This window comes from Mixophyes fleayi, chromosome 1 (assembly GCF_038048845.1).
Source record: "Mixophyes fleayi isolate aMixFle1 chromosome 1, aMixFle1.hap1, whole genome shotgun sequence".
Lineage (NCBI taxonomy): Eukaryota > Metazoa > Chordata > Amphibia > Anura > Limnodynastidae > Mixophyes > Mixophyes fleayi.
Genome location: NC_134402.1, coordinates 166,982,321 through 166,995,290, shown reverse-complemented (window position 1 = coordinate 166,995,290; position 12,970 = coordinate 166,982,321). Strand labels below are relative to the sequence as shown.

General features: G+C 43.0%; 1 protein-coding gene across 3 annotated transcripts in view; it reads right to left on the bottom strand.

Moving 5' to 3' along the window:
- Positions 1–12,970, bottom strand: part of UBA6 (ubiquitin like modifier activating enzyme 6) — a 126,038-nt gene that overhangs the window by 51,221 nt on the left and 61,847 nt on the right. For all 3 annotated transcript variants that reach the window (XM_075203371.1, XM_075203389.1, XM_075203381.1), the window contains 6 exons: positions 10,971–11,038; positions 10,317–10,395; positions 9,398–9,478; positions 8,586–8,663; positions 7,437–7,618; positions 7,103–7,208 (listed from right to left, as the gene is read on the bottom strand). In XM_075203371.1, coding sequence (XP_075059472.1) covers positions 7,103–7,208; positions 7,437–7,618; positions 8,586–8,663; positions 9,398–9,478; positions 10,317–10,395; positions 10,971–11,038 — 594 coding nt within the window. The remainder of the gene's footprint in view (positions 1–7,102; positions 7,209–7,436; positions 7,619–8,585; positions 8,664–9,397; positions 9,479–10,316; positions 10,396–10,970; positions 11,039–12,970) is intronic.

Sequence of the window (12,970 nt, the reverse complement as noted above, 5' to 3'; positions counted from 1 at the left end):
AACTGAAGCAGATGCATACCAACATTGCCCAATCAACAGTAGTTAAACTATTTTGCCCATCAATGCTCAACAGATTATGTAATTTTCAAGTATAATATGGCTCTCCAGATGCTTCCTTGCCTTTTGGTTAAGTTTAAGCATAGTATCTGCTCTAGTAGGAGGGAGATGCTACTCTCTGATTGGGCAGGCTGTTTTGGTCTGGTGCCAGAAGACCGGCGGTGATTGAAACTCCAGGTGCTTGCGCCCACGGGGATCAGTGTCCGTGGGTGACCTGAAAATACAAGGGTAGTGGGACAGATACCCTCACCTAGCACAGAGTAAAGCATCTGCACAATGCACTCGTCCTTACTTGCATCACTTTTTAATTTTTTGGTCCTGTCCTTTTGCTGGACCAAAAACATTTTATACCCCATTGGCCACTAGGCCAGGGCATATGAGTACTATTTTATTGAACGAAAGCACTTGGCACTTTATCCACATTTTTTGTTAGTGTGTTCACGTATAGAGGGGGTTTGGGCGAGAGCCTTGTGGGCAATAATACCTCAAGTTAATCGGAGGCTCACTTCTTCTAAAGAAATCTTCGGCCTATCTCAGGGAGAAAGGGAACCACCTGAGCTTTGCATTGCAGGTGGTCCTGAAGACCCTTGTCTCTTAAGGGGCCTTATAGTTTTATAGTTCCGGGATGTCAAGAGACCCCCCCTTGCTTCGATGAAGGGGGAGGTCTGAATACCCTTGCTCAGTACCTTAATAACGAACAGAACTCTGACTGCCTGCTCTGGCCTTAAACTTAGTAAAGGTAGATACAGAGAATAAGGAGGCCGATCTGCTGAAACTCCAATTTGTGCAGCCCAAGAAGCACCAACTGTGTGGGTGGAATGAGCAACAATATGGCTAGGCACAGACCGGTCTCTCGTGACATAGGACTGCCTAACAGTGGATGTGATCTACCTTGCGATGTTCTGCTTAGTAGCTGGCCGTCCCCTCTTCTAAACCTGCAACAGCACAAAGAGGGAATCTGTCTTTCGAACATCCGAAGTTCGTTTAACTTACATGCGAACGGCAGAAGGGCACTAACAACATCTAAGGATTCCTCAGATCGTAAGCTCAAAGATTCATCCCGCACACAGAAAGCTGGGACTACGATCTCCTAACCTGAAACCACCTTAGGTTGAAAAGAAGGAACCATCCGCAGAACAGCCCAATCATGGGCAAGCAGCAAGAAAGGGCTCCAAGTTCTGAAACTCTCCGCGCAGAAGCTATGGCCAAGAGAAATCCACTTTCCACGTGAGCAACCTGAAGTCGACCGTGCTCAATGGTTCAAAGAGAGTGCTCTGAAGCACAGTTAGCACCAAGTTCAGATCCCAAGGAGCTGTGGGTGGAACTTAAGGTGGCTGGATATGCAAGACCCCTTGAAGAAAGATCCTCACTTCCAGCAGCTCTTCAATTTTCTTTTGGAAACAGACAGAGAGGACAGATACATGGACTCTCAGAGAGCTGAATCTAAAACCCGCGGACAAACCATCTTGGAGAAAGGCCAAGAGAATAGAAAGACGAAAAACGGGATTTATACTTACGATAAATCTTTTTCTCTGAGTCCATCTGGGGGACACTCCTTAACCATGGGGTTGAGCCGGGGGGAGGAGTCTGGCACCCAAAGAGTTAACTTTTTTCAGCTAACAGCATATCACCCCCGCCAATTCCCACATACCTCAGTTTGATTACAAAAGCTATTAGGAAGATGGGCCAATCAACCAAGACACACCACTCAACAGAGGGGGGAGTGGAGACAAAACAACGAAAAGACGGGGGGGATCGGAGTGTCCCCCAGATGGACTCAGAGAAAAAGATTTATCGTAAGTATAAATCCCGTTTTCTCTTTCATCCATCTGGGGGACACTCCTTAACCATGGGGACTTACAAAAGCAATCCCTCTGAAGGGTGGGACCGCTCTAATCTCCTTGCACGCAGAACACTACGGCTAAAGGAGGCGTCCCCAGACGCAAATACATTAAATTGGTAGAATTTCGTAAAGGTATAGACCGAGGACCAGGTGGCTGCTCTGCACAGCTGGTCCGCCGTGGCTCCATTACGAGCCGCCCAAGACGCCCCAACCGAACGGGTAGAATGGGCAACAATACGTTTCGGCACAGGGAGATTAATACTTTGGACATAAGCCTCCCTGATAGTCAGGGTAAGCCATCTGGCAATAGTTTGCTTAGATGCTGGCCATCCCCGTTTGGAAAAGTCAAACAACACAAATAGAGACTCTGTCTTACGTATCTTTGCAGATCTCTTAACATATATACGTAATGCCCTCACTACGTCCAAATATTTATTTGTCTTTGTTCTTCTGTTTGGTTCTTGTCCAGCAACCACCAGCTGAGGACCTACCTCCTCTACTGGTACCTCGAGCACAGGAATGCTCCTCTGGGATGGGACCCTGCCCAGGGTAAAGTCGCGAAAGATGTCACCATCTTTCCCAGCAGCTTCAAAGACCTGGCTACTGACAGCCTCTTGTCTGACAGGATCCTGCCTGTCCACTCCATCTAGGACCTCAACTTGTCCTGTGGAGACAACCTTCTGCTGCGTACCAAGTCCCTCACTAGTCTCAAGAAACTCATTCTTAGACAAGGGATTCTCTGTGACCCTTTCAGACTCTAGAAGTTCGGTCATAGACTGAACAACCCGTCTAGCCTTAGCACCCTGAATGGGTGTGACTAAAACCTTTTCCCTTACGGGAAATTCTAAGCCTGTATAGCTTCGTCTGAACGAAGCAAATCGACAGTCCTGAGCTCTTTCTGATTTGACAGAAGCCAGCGAGGTAATTTTTTTCCAAAACCTGAGGTGCGCTGGTCCCATGAATTCTATCACGATATTCTGGACCTACTCGTCTACCGAGGACCCTGTCTGCCGCCGGACAAACCCAAGCAGCCGTCCTCCCACCCCACCTTCTGGAACCAGAGGTGGGTGGTAGTCATGCCGCTGGTCTATCCGGCAGCTTGGCGGAAGAAGCTCTCCGCACCACAGGGGCAAAGGATGACCTTCCCCTACGGGACTGTCTCCTGGATTCCACGGCCCCTGGATCGGTAGTCTGGCCTCTGCCAGACCCGCCCCACGTAAGGAGGCTGTCTGAAAGAACTAGGTCTTGGAGTATTTACAGGCAAGGACGTCTTCTTGCCCCCTGAAGCCTGTAAAATCCAAGAGTCTAATTCTGGACCAAATAACATCCCACCCGTATACGGGATGGATTCTAATGATCGTTTAGACTCTGAATCCGCATTCCAAGCCCTTAACCATAACGCCCTTCTAGCTACTACAGCTGTAGCTGAAATAGACGAAGCTATGGAGGCCGAATTATGGGCCGCTTCCTATACATAGCCTGCTGCCTCCCTTAGCTGCATGGCCAGAGGCAGTAAATCTGATTCCTGCAAGGCAGACTCTAACTGCCCTGCCCAGACTTCCATGGCCCTAGCTACCCAGGTAGAGGACAATGCTGGCCAGAGGCTAATACCGGCGGCCGAGAAGATCGACTACAGCAGGGATTCTAATTTCTTGTCAGTCGCGTCCTGTAAGGTCGCTGACCCGGGTACAGGTAGTGTAGTCTGACGAACCAATCTCACCACAGGTGTATCTACCTTTGCCACCTGTTCCCAACGGGTCATATCCTCCTCCTGAAGGGGATACAATACGCCCAACTTCCTTGGCATAGAGAACCTTTTATCTGGATATTTCCAAGAGGCCGCTATAATATCCCTCAACTCAACTGAGGGAGGGAACCTGACCACCTGCTTAGAAGCTTTTTTAAAGAGAGAGTGGTCTAAGGACTTTGTCTCTTCTACTTCAGCAAACCCCAGGGTCTGACGAACTGCTCTTACCAGATCGTCCATACCCTGGTGCCTAGAGTTTCCTTCTGACTCTATAATGGACACATCTGAATCGTCCAACAATTCCCCCTCCTCCTCTGAGGAACTCTCAGAGTCTGACACTGACCACAGCGCTTTAGCTATTTGTCTACATCTTTTAACACTACGCTTGTGTCTAGGGTTCTCCAGTAGATGGGTAAGCCGGTCCAGGCTTTTAGCCACCGCTGACCAACCCACCTCTCCCATCTGGGAAGCCCCCGGGAGGGCTGGGGAGGGAAATACACCGACCCCTGGGGAAAATGACTCCTCTGTCATTCCTACTGTTATACCCTGAGAAGCCACAGATGTAGATGGGATCTCAACTGGTTTAGATAACAGACTTACAAGGGTATTAACTCGCTGTGTTAAGGCAGCCGCCCACTCAGCAGGATCTACCGTTATGGTAGAGGTGTCTATAGGCTGTTTCACAGGAGCCACAGTGCAGGCTGCACAGAGCCCTCCCTGATCCAGCCGTTCACTTGTTAGTTTAACATTACATTTTGAACAGACATTATGTTTGGTACGTGTTGTTTTGCTTTTATCTGCCATCACAAGATAAGAAAAACTAAATCACGTTTCAAAATTCACAAACACTTCTCCAATTTATCAGAAAATACAGATTAGGTTATATTAGCATATCATAGTATTTCTGATTTAAATAAGACAGGCTTGGAGAACTTTATAGCTTTCTCATAAACAGTAGTTCTCTCAACACATCATGTCTTATAATATACATGTCTACACATGCACACACATGAAAATAAAAGTGATACTCAGCGGGGAAGATATGTGTCAACAGTGCGCTTCTCTTCAAATGACTGCTGCAACTGTCTTCCTTTTGAAGCTTGGCGCCAAAAAAGGGATCTTCCACGTGCTCACTCAGCAGGGGGGGGGGGGGGGTAGCGGTGTTCCTCAAACACATTCCCCTTCCACTGGCTCTCCTTCTGTGTTTACCTTAACAGCGTTTTGCCCTTTCTCTTATATTAGGGGAAAACCTGTTAGAATGTGTTCCCCGCTAGCGCTACTCAAAGCGCGCCATCCTCAAGAATTCACTGCCTTCCCCAGGAGGAACTTGGTATACTCCAGCTGGCTTCCGGGGAACCTCAGCAGTAAAGGCGCTCTCTGCCTAATGGCAGCGCCCGTCCTGCATCAGCGGGGAGAGTCTCTTGCCGACTGCTTCCCGCTGTGAGAAGCGCTTCTTACCTCTCTGTCAGCGGGGCTGCGCCCCCCTTCCCCCGACAGGCGCTTCTCCCACGAGTCAGCTCTATTTGCACGGAGCCTCTCGCCACTGTCAAAAGAAAAAACCTGCAAAAGAAAAGGAAAAAAACTATAAACCAGTGAACCCTGTTCACTGTCTCTCTTGGAGCTCTTCAGGTGCAACCTTCTTCCAAGGGCACCCAATTCAAAACTGAGGTATGTGGGAATTGGCGGTGGTGATATGCTGTCAGCTGAAAAAAGTTAACTCTTTGGGTGCCATACTCCTCCCCCCAACTCAATCCCATGGTTAAGGAGTGTCCCCCAGATGGATGAAGGAGAAATCCCCCGTGTTGCAAGAGCGCCGCTCGCACCACCTAATGTAGATACACCACACTCTGTGATAAATGCAGGCAGAAGCAAGCTTCCAAGCTCGCAACATAGTGTCTACTACTCTGGCAGATAAACCTTTTGCCCACCACAGACTGGTTTCAATAGCAACGCCATTAAAGGTCCTGGAACCGATACCGGCCCTGTAGTAGCAGTTTGTCGCATAACAGCAGACTCACTTGCCAGTCACAGAAGGTCTGTGAACCAGAACCAACCTGGCCAATGTGGAGCCACCAGGCAGTCTCTCCTTGTTTCACTCGTCTGAATTCTTGGGCCAGCATTGGAATAGAAACAGATATCACGGCTGTGGCATTGTCGGACTGGAGTTGTACCGGAGTACCCTGCACAACTTGCTGTGCCCTATGCAACATGACCTTCAATTCCAAGACATATATCGGAAACAAGGTTTCCCCTGAAGGTGCAAATGTAATACCACGGCACCACAAACAAGGAGGCCTGTGTCTGTTGTGACAATGGTCAAAAACCATGGGGCAAAGGAACTGCCCATGGACGGAAGATTCTTCATTAGCCACCAGCAAAGGGACAGACGGGATTCCTGAGACAACTGGATTAACTGAGAATCCAAGTGAAAAGTTGAGCCCTTCCATTAATAGGTCAACTGAAGGTGCGTGAATGTAATCTCCCAAACAAAAGTATCTCGAACGTGGAGATCATCTGGCCCAGTAGCTTGATGCATACTAGCATGGAAGGCAGAGGAAAGGCCAGAACCCTTTGCACAGAGTTCTGAAGAGAGCGCACTTTGGTGTCCGGATGAATAATCTATTGCAACCTGGTATCCAAGATTGGATGCAAGAAGACCATCCGCTGACAGGGAGTCAGTTGGGATTTTGGAAGATTTTTTTTATACACTCATGTTGTTCCAGAACTCAAATGGTAAGAGATGGTGTGTGTGTGTATTTGTGTGTGCATATATATATATATATATATATATATATATATATATATATATATATATATATATATATATATATATATATATATATGTATGCGATCCAAGAAATCTCCCTCTCTCATTACTATGGAACTTGGTACCGTCCTAAAAATGGTGGCATTGGGTTTGCAGCGGTCTCTGCCGACTAGCAGCGCCGGTCACCCTCCTGTCACTTCTTAAAGTGATCTGTAGTACAAGAGCCGTCTGTGCTCTGACAATGCAGTAGCCGGGGTCCTTGAGTAAATGTGTTTCCAAGACAGTCCCAGTAAGTAGCAGCTGCTGCACCTGCACCTAATCTTAAGTAAAGAAAGATAAAATAAATGAAAATAAAAGAAATTTCTCTACGTCTGTAAGACAATGCTGCAAATGCTGCAAGAGCAGCAAAGAGTCAGCCCAACTCTTTCGGCACTCAAATTACACAGAGGATGTGTGGGGTTGCAGAGGGGAGGAGTCTGTCTGTTGGTTGAACAAATAATTAACTGTTTGAGCGCCAACTCCTAGCTCCCCTCATACAACCCATGGTAGCAGTGTTCCCCCAGACAGGATGAAAGAAAAAGCTAATTTACATTTCCAAAAATATATTTTGATTACGGATTTGTCTTTTCTTGATTGCACACAATACAAAGGTCATAGCTTATAATTTAGATGCTCAGTCAATGCTTACATAACTGTTGTATGATTCTGTTAAGAGAGGTACAATCACTTCTGTGTGTCCTTTTGTCCCCATGGTCCCAGAGTCAAGAAGAGGCCGCATGTTGGACACAGAACGACTGTAACAGAGAAAATGTATAAAATTGTTACTGATAACACCATTCTGAAATGTGAAAAAAAACCCACAAAAACATTTTTAGAAGCATTAGTCTAGTTGTTGCAATGTGTTCTACAGAATGTACACTTAAGTTTATCATAAACATATTTGGTGAGATTCTCACATATTAACATGTAGATAAATAAATGAACCTGTTTGCAGGTACAGAATCTGCAGCACATACAGCTACCTGTCTACGTATCTTCTGGCCTCCACATTGTCCAGTGCAGTCACAATGACGTCCTGTCTACTGTAAAACTCATCCCTATAGATATTCTCTGTGGCAGGACACACCTTATCCAATCGTGGGTCAATTTTCAACTGAGGGTTGATGTTTAGGGTTGCAACAGCAGCAGTACAACTTTTAGGTTTCTGGTAAATTGGAAAAGGGGGGAAAAAAAAACCAGAAAACAATAAAGGTAAATAAAGAAATTATCTAATTTTTTGTAAATCTTATGGGGCTATGGCCTACTTAATTGCAAGTCTTTATAATCTTGTTTAATTTGCACTGTAAATATTAAAAATACATAAAAGAGAATACAATACTTTATTGCACCACACAAGTTATGTTGCAGTTTGTCATATTATAAATCAACGTTAAAATAAAAATGAGAAAAATACATAGATTATTATTGTTTGGACTTTAAATATCAAGACAAACTACAATTTTGCTTTGCACTGAAGATATAGGGTGTGGCATCAGTTGTCTATATTGTATGGAGGAATAGATGTTCAGTCCCACTTTAGTTTGTTAAAAGTACTCAATTTTATTATTTTCCGTTTGTATTTTTTAGGTAAATATTAATGGACAAATGTATAAACATATTATTGTTATTTACCTACTTTCTGTGTTTATTTGCAGAGTGAATATATTAAAAGCAGCTGCTAATGTTTCCCTTATCTTCCCTAAAATCTCTATCTAATGCCAGAGTTTTACCATCAGTCTTATCCAAGTGCTGTAAGAGTCTCATAATAGCTTGGGGTCATTTCCATGTGGTATGGCATGTGTAGGACATTATTAGGGGCACGGTTTGATAACATTTGGGGCATGACCTGGTTCAGTAAGGACAGAGAATATATTGGAGAACAAGCAAAGAGTTTGTAAAATGGTATAGCAAAATCTATCTATTGCATAAATATTACCCAGGCGAAATTAATGTAGTATACCCTTTATCAGAGCTACAGTGGAATGCCAGTCTACAGTCCACATTACTTTCATTCTTCCTATATGTAATTTCACATTTTAGGGTTTAGCTGTCCTTTAACTGGTTCATATTTTAATTTGTGGTTTATCTACATGCCTTTTACAAATTCCATCAAAAAGCATAGAAAAACATACCTGAATGTGGCGAGGTCGGAAAAGAAACTGCCTGTTCAGGTTTGATTTTTCAATCAAGTCTGGGTCTGTCACTGTAATCTAAGTGAAACCAAAATAAATTAATATTGGGTTTTCCACAACAAAAACATACATTTTGTAGTGATTTAATTACAACAAGTTAGTTTATTTACTAAGTATGGTAAAGAAGATTTGGTATTCTACAATTGAGTTGTGCAAATTAGCCAAATACTTATAAAAAAAATAAAGAAAGCTTATTTTAAAAGAAATATATCTAAGGGACTTGAACCCCTTATTTTATTCAGCAATGTAACCATTGAAAACAAAACAAATACAGTTTCAAAATAAAATATTTTATAACAGCATGGTTTTAACACAAAAGTTGCAAATGAGTTCAGTTAGAAAACCAGAGCTAGAGTGGACAGTGTAGGTCTTTGACATTTGGAGAGCCACAGATTGCCTATTTCTGCCTTGAAGTGGACCCGTCACTTACAAAATAGTTGAGGTATCCATTTTGTGGGCTAAACATTCTTATGAATGTAGCCTATCAATTCACCAGCAAATATATGAAATCAGGCCTCATGAATATTGCTTCTTGGATATCAATAACATTGTAGAAATTCAAAACTTCCAGTCAGTGGTATGAAACAGTCCACATATACAATATACATGAGCTCTTTATATTCAAATTAACATAATGGAATAAAATATACCTTGCCTGATTTGGGCTGATTTAGTTTGTCTAAAACCCCCCAAAAATGTCTAGTATTTTACCATAACCCTTTCTCTAGTGATAATGTCCCAACTATTCTTACCATGCCTCTCTCTAAGCCACCACCAACTCCAAGAAGTGCAAAATTCTTCAGCATTTCACAGCCAATAGCACCACATCCAACCTACACAATAAAAAAATAAGAAAGAAAAATCAGCTCGGCTGGAATAAAGACTTAGAGGATAAAACAACTGTATTCTATTTTCAAATACAGACTGACAATTTCAAGGCCATGATCACTGCAAAAAGATTATTTTGGCCACACAGTAGGGACAACACACATAGGAGTCTGTCAGTGGTTAGTGTGGTTGGTAGACAATCAAACACACGGCCAACAGTAGACATCTGTAGATGTGATTAACGGACATTACTGAAAAAAAATCCCATAAATATAATTTAGATCATTCTTCAGTATGCGAAAATAAATTGTGTTTTTGGGCAAGATCAGAATGTAGATGTAGTAGTTCTAATGTAACAACAAGCCAAATATTTGCTCCATCTGAAACAATATGGTATTCTTGTGGACATGATCTCATTTAAGATAGGTTCGTCAAAAAGTTGTTTCTGAAAAACACTTATGGGGTAAATGCGGAGTTGCCGTGTTGCTAAAACAAATAACGTGCAGTGTTAATATCAGTGTATTATTTGTTTTAGAAGCACTGGTATAATTTTTTTTTTTTTTTTTAAAGGTATTCATTTTACATATTAAAAATAACCAATGTGATTCCTTGCAAATAGTTTTACTTTTAGGGGGAGATTTTATAGCCGGCAATGTGGAGCGTGAACATCGAAGTGATGTCCAGCTGTGCACATTGCAGGCAATGATGGTAGGAATCTCAGCTCATTTTTCCTCAAGGGGATTTCAGCCATAACATCGGTGCGAGGTGTCCGAGACACCTAACGCGAACTGAATGTCCCCTTTAAAATCTGTATCAGGAAACATGAAAATTGAGGTTACTTACCAGGAAAACATTTAAGTTGTGAATCTTCTTACAAAAAGAATCTCCAATGCAAGCTCTGAGAGCATCATATCTATCCCCCCTGTGGATATAAATATCAATGCAAATATGTAAACAAAATAATGAAAACAACCATTTCTCTAGATAGAAACACAGAAAGTTAAGGATTTGGTTATTAAACATTATTTTTGGGCAATTTGCAGTAAAGTCTTATCAAAGACTGCTAAATTGTAACATCAGCATTCTGTAAAATCAGTGACTGACAACTAGTAAATCAGGGCACATCGATGTATCACAAAACTGTGATATCACATTAGTGTTTCCTATAGGGGGCTATCGGCTACAGGTATTAGGAAATGTGCAGGAGGTGATCAGCATATTATATTCAAAATCAAGATTGAAAAGAAAACCCATTAACTCCAGTTTTACAGGGGAATGGTTCAACACCTATTTTAAGTTGTAACACATTTGGGTAAAGTAATGTCCAGGACACCTAAACATAAATTAGCAAAAGGAGGAATGAACAAAATTTGAAGTGATGTATCCGAAGGAGGGAGAGAAAGATGTTGAGCAATGCACCCCAAGTCCAGTCCGGTATTCCGCTCCATGTCCAGCACAATATAAAACCTCATTAATTGTTTGTTGGAAAGACCATACCTAGGAAGAAACTCTTCCTGCTTAATCTGTTCTAACGGGCTGACAATGTCCATGACATCCAGAAAGAGCTGGGGGAAAAAATTAAATAAAAAGATCATGCAAATAAATATGCCTCAATAAAGTACTGCATAATATTACACAGTTTGCTTGTTACTTTAAACATGGATAAAGAACAGAAAACATGTCTCATGTCACTGTACAAATTAGTCAAAATTCAAAAATTGTTTTTTTAATGTCTGCTAGTCAGTGTTATATTCTTAATCTGTTACCTGCATTATGCTAGAAATTAAACCCTGCAAAAAGTAACTTAATTGAGCTACAGCAATGCCCATAATTTCCTGAACTCAGATGAAATGGATAGATTTTCTATAATGTGTCCAGGATCAGAAAGGATTGTACTGGTCCCAACCATGTTTATCTACAGTTCACTGCTCGAATTGAGATTGTAAATACAAGAACTGAAGGCAGAGCACACCCAAAGCCTAAAATCTGACTTAAAGGCAGTGAACACCACGCAAGCTGTTTCTAAACAAATGAAGACTGTGGGTCAACTGTGGGTAAAGAAATGTATTCCCTTTTTTGCAGTAATTTAGGTAATTGGGCTCCAGCAAGTAGTGCTTACATACTCTGTTCGTCATCAAAATAACAAGAAGGGGAACTGAAAAAAATGGACCTCCGACAGTGTTGGAATCAGACGACAGCCTGGTTCCAGTGCTAGACACCGTTTTTAAACGAGCAAATGAAATCTAGCCTACCTTGTATGTACAGAGGGCCATTGAAAGTAGGCTTTACTAGCACTTTGGAAGTTTGAACACACTAGTGATTTAGGTTATAAAATATTTAGTCTCCTACAAGAGGAGCTTTAGTTCTAGACCGGTGTCCCAATGAGAAATAGTGAGATAATTTACTTCATAATGTATAAAAGAAAAACGGGATTTATACTTACGATAAATCTTTTTCTCGGAGTCCATCTGGGGGACACTGCTTAACCATGGGGTTGAGTAGGGAGGGGAGGAGTCTGGCACCTAAAGAGTTAACTTTTTCCTGCTGACAGCATATCCCCCCCACCAATTCCCCACATACCTCAGTTTGATTACCAAAGCCCTAGGACGAGAGGCCAATCAACCAAGACACACCACTCAACAGAGGGAGGAGTGGAGAGAAAAGAAAAACAACAAACAAAAAAGGGGGGGACCGCAGTGTCCCCCAGATGGACTCAGAGAAAAAGATTTATCGTAAGTATAAATCCCGTTTTCTCTTCCATCCATATGGGGGACACTGCTTAACCATGGGGACTTACTAAAGCAATCCCTCTGAAGGGTGGGACCGCTCTGATCTCCTTGCACGTAGAACACTACGGCCAGAGGAGGCGTCCCCAGACGCAAACACATTAAATTGGTAGAATTTCGTAAAGGTATGGACCGAGGACCATGTGGCTACCCTGCACAGCTGGTCCGCCGTGGCTCCATTCCGTGCCGCCCAAGACGCCCCAACCGAACGGGTAGAATGGGCAACAATACGCTTCGGCACAGGGAGATTAATACGGACATAAGCCTCCCTGATGGTTAGGGTAAGCCATCTAGCAATAGTTTGCTTAGATGCTGGCCATCCCCGTTTGGAAAAGTCAAATAATACAAATAGAGAATCTGTCTTATGTATCTTTGCAGATCTCTTAACATATATACGTAATGCCCTCACTACGCCCAAACATTTATTTGTCTTTGTTCCAGGAGTCTGAGGCTCCTCTCTAAACACTGAAACAACTATTTCCTGATTAATATGGAAACCCGAGACCACCTTAGGGAGAAAGGACGGAATAGTCCTTAAAACTGCTCTGTCCTCATGAAAAACCAGATAACGTTCTTTGCAGGATAAAGCTCCCAGCTCCGAGACCCTTCTGGCCGAGGCGATAGCAAGCAGGAAGACTGTCTTCCAGGTTAAGAACCGCCACTCTGCTGAGAGTAGAGGTTCAAAGGGAGGCTACTACAACATGCTAAGGA